The sequence below is a fragment of the Plectropomus leopardus genome, unplaced genomic scaffold, assembly GCF_008729295.1.
Source record: "Plectropomus leopardus isolate mb unplaced genomic scaffold, YSFRI_Pleo_2.0 unplaced_scaffold28710, whole genome shotgun sequence".
In the NCBI taxonomy this organism is placed as follows: domain Eukaryota; kingdom Metazoa; phylum Chordata; class Actinopteri; order Perciformes; family Serranidae; genus Plectropomus; species Plectropomus leopardus.
Window position 1 is genome coordinate 1 of NW_024631280.1, and position 3,784 is coordinate 3,784.

Here is a 3,784-nt window from a genome sequence, read left to right on the forward strand (position 1 = left end):
CGACGTGCCGCTCTTCACTCATGGCTATGAGTACAAGGTGAGATGAGTAAAAATTACTACTTGGTTGCATCAACTCTTTAGCTCTGAACATAGAGACTAAGTGTAGTGTGTTTTCTAGGACGTCGATTTGAAAGGCTTCTCTGGCACCTTCGAGATCCTCATGCGGGATCACGAAACATCAGAAGTCCAGAGTTCAACTGTCAAGACTTGCCCGTTCTCAAACACTGAATTCATTTGTAAGGACATTTTTTTTTTTTTTTTTTTTTTTTCTCGTTTTTTCCCCACTCTTGAACAGCTGAGTTTTATATTTCGCTGACACAATTAAAAAATCTTTCCTCAGTGTGTTCGACTGACGGGAGGATGACTGTGGTGGCTGACTTGTCTCTGGCCATCCCAAGTGGAGGAAATCCTGCCAGAACAAACCTTGTTGACAAATACTGTGGACCCAAAGAGACCGATAACACCAGGGCACTCTTCTCTTTTCCACTCAACAGCTGTGGAACCACAGTCAAGGTACTGCTGATTTAAATGTACCACAAAACAAGACTAAATCCAGGGTTCCCACAGTCATGAAAATCCTGGAAAAAGTTATGATTTTCCCCAAGTATTGCAGCCTTGATGATTGACATACTTATGTGCCCATCTGGTCCATTGTTATATGCCGAAATGTCTTCAAATAAAGATGAAAAGCCCAAGTTTGTTATAGGACTAACCATTTTAAACCAGACGTCTCTGAAATGTGGTTAAAATATTGAAAAATGATGTGTTAATGTGTGTAAATTCCTGTACTTGCCCTCACAATGACTTATCTGTCATAAATGTGTCACTTTGCATGTTTTTCCCTGCAGCTTGGCAGGGAAAATGTGACATATCAAAATGAGATTTTCTACAGCAAGAAGTACCTCAATATGAACAAGCTAGTTTCTGATGATGCCAGTGAGAGGTATGTATAAAGTTAATACTAAACTGCCAAAATCCTGTAACACTAGAAAATTGTAGCCAGTTGGGGACAAATGCATCATCCTTTTTGTATACAGGGTGATAATCCAGTGCACATATCCTCTGGCTGGCCTCCATCGCCTCTTCTCAGTTTACCGGTTTGAGTCTGACTCTGATGGTTTTGGCAGCATCATCCACACTTCACAGCCCACATCAGGTACAGTAATTCACCTGTTGGAGATGACCAGTTATCACTCGTCATATTGGGATTTTGAGCATTTTTCCCTCTTTCTGCCCTGCAGGCTTTGATATTTCCATCATCAAGCCCACTGCAGCACTGACAACTACACCTGCAAGACGGCCTGTCTCATTCCTGCCTGCCGTACACCCCCCTGCTCGCTACATCAAAGTTTCTCGGTTTAGAAATCTTCCCAGGAGAATAGGTAAGAACTACTCCTTTTTAAACTCAAAAGGGCTACGGTCTCACGTGCTTGTTTTGATCTCTTCACAGGAGCAAAAGGACCCTCGCAAACTAAAGTAAATCCTGGCCAGATTTGAAAAATGCAATCTTTTTTTAAATGGAAAATTGAGTTTAATAAAGATGTTTTCTTAGAACTGCTGTATTTGTCTTATGTGAACACTTTACACGTGGCCAAGTGTCAACACAGGAAGTTGAACATTTATGGACAAACTGAAAGGTGTGGATCTGGGTGACATTTGTACATATCTGTTCAAGGCAGAAAGGCTAGACCTTTTTTCCTCTTGAATGATGAAAAAAATGATACAAGAATTTGAGCCTTGCTTTATCCAATGTTTAGGTTTTTGTTGTGGAAATGTGCAAATTAGCAGATTTTTTTTTTTATTTAATGCATCTTTGCTTATTTTAAACACACTTTTAAAAAAAAAACAACAAACAAACCTGATTTTAAAAAAAATTGTAATGTAATTAATCAGCTGGGGAGGTTTCATGGTGTTATCAGTTAAAAGTTTGACCCTATTCACCTGAAGTGTCTCCCCTTAATTAATTTTAAATGCAGTAAGTGTCCTGTCCTGTCCTGTTATACTTTAAATTGAATTATTTTAGGGGGGGACAAAACAAATCTGTGCCATAAATAAAACAACTTGGACATTTCATATTTACTGAGCATCCAATGAACACAATTTAATATATACAAATAAAAAAAAAATGAATATCTGTCCACAACACACAAATTTGGAAATCTTGATCAGGATTTGTATTTGAGACAAATTTACTAAATGTTTTACGTTTCACCTGGTAACTAATTGCAACTAATTGGCACCACCTGCGACATAAAGGTGACTGTCTTTTGGGTAAAAACAAAAATATCAAATCTTTATTTGTTTCACAAATGACAAGCAGTCAAATGAACGGGGTCTCTCAGTCATCCAGCAGGGGGCGCTAGCTGTTAGCTGCTAGCATAAACGTTGACGCAGCTCTTTATTTTTGACTTTTTCCTTTATTTTGACAGCATGTGAAGTCGCTGGTTCACTGCCTCTCTTGACTCGAGCTGCGTAATTGAACAGAAAAGTCAACCATGAGCTACAATGAAGGACATTGTGTCGTGAGTTTTCTGTCACATTGGCTCTCTTCCACATAATTCACTTTGTCGACAAAAGTTGTCAACGTGTCCCCATGTCTCTCCTCAAACAGAGGTCCAGGCGGTCCACCCTGCCTCCGTACTCCAACAGGACCCTGCACCACCCCTCTTTCCTGCCTCTGTACATGGCTGCAGGCTTTCCACACCATCACACGGACTTTAACAGCCAAACTGGTGAGTTTGTTTTCACCAAAATCAGTTTGAAAGCTTCATCTCAGTTTACAGCTCACTGTCCTCTCTGCAGTCCCCCCCATCATCCCAACAGAGTTTTTCTACACTGACCCCACCATGGTCTGTGGGAGGAGGGTCCCCAACATAGTGAGTGACTTGGTAAGTGGACTTTATTGTCCTACTTCTAAAAACTGGTTGGGATTAAGTTTTTGATAGACAACAGAAACACACCCACATACTTATTTAGAAAACGAGATGTGTTTTCAGAGACACTTTGGTTCAGGATCCACGGCCCAGTTGTTCAAAATATTTAATCTGCATCACAATTATCCAGATTTGGAAAACCCATGTTCTGCCATCAGGGTTCCCAAGGATCCTTAAAAATACTTAAATGGCATTGAATTCATTCATATAAAAATAAGGCCTTAATTGGTGTTGGTCTGGCATTGCATTTTAAAATCTTGAAATAAATGGTTCCTTTATTTAAAAAAAGAACAAACAAAATCAAAAAACAAAAATGATTGTCTTTCACATTATGTCAATAAATCAAACCAAAGTCATGCTTTATGTTACAATAATTATTAGGGCAAAATTGTCCCTTGTTGATGTAGGTTTATGGGTTTTTTTTCTTAAGTATTGTTTTTTGTAAAAAATGTTCTTACATTTTATTCTGGTTGGCATTTCAAAAAAGCCCTAAAAAGTTTTAAATCCCACTTGCCTAAAAAAATAGGAACCCTGTCCAGGATCTGCTGAAACGTTTAACTTTTGTTCTGCTTTTTAAAAGCAACATCAAGTTGGATCACCTTGTTACAGTTGTACAGAAGTAATCTGATCAGATTTCAGGTATGGGATTGGATAAAATCTTGAAAATGGGTGATTCAAAATAAAAAATTCTGATATAAGATTAGATCACAGATCAGGATCAGTCATGTTTTAGTAGGTTTAGGATACCTTTGATCTAAGAAATCGGGATTAACCTGATCCCAGCAGAAGAGTGGATTCAGAGTGGATTTTCAGTATCAAAATGCAATAAACATATTAAATTGCCCATAAAT

The 3,784-nt window shown here is 38.4% G+C and overlaps 1 protein-coding gene and 1 long non-coding RNA gene across 2 annotated transcripts; both read left to right on the forward strand.

Moving 5' to 3' along the window:
- Nucleotides 1-6: 6 nt before the first annotated feature.
- On the forward strand, nucleotides 7-1,552 carry LOC121938177 (zona pellucida sperm-binding protein 4-like). Its single transcript, XM_042481454.1, has 7 exons — nucleotides 7-37; nucleotides 119-236; nucleotides 341-513; nucleotides 849-943; nucleotides 1,038-1,156; nucleotides 1,242-1,382; nucleotides 1,451-1,552. Exons 2-7 carry the CDS (start codon nucleotides 161-163, stop codon nucleotides 1,495-1,497), a joined length of 651 nt encoding a protein of 216 aa, XP_042337388.1. The 5' UTR covers nucleotides 7-37; nucleotides 119-160; the 3' UTR covers nucleotides 1,498-1,552.
- Nucleotides 1,553-2,412: 860 nt separating this feature from the next.
- On the forward strand, nucleotides 2,413-2,873 carry LOC121938176. Its single transcript, XR_006105252.1, has 3 exons — nucleotides 2,413-2,522; nucleotides 2,612-2,732; nucleotides 2,803-2,873. It is a non-coding gene; the product is annotated as an uncharacterized LOC121938176 (long non-coding RNA).
- The last annotated feature ends 911 nt before the right edge of the window (nucleotides 2,874-3,784 follow it).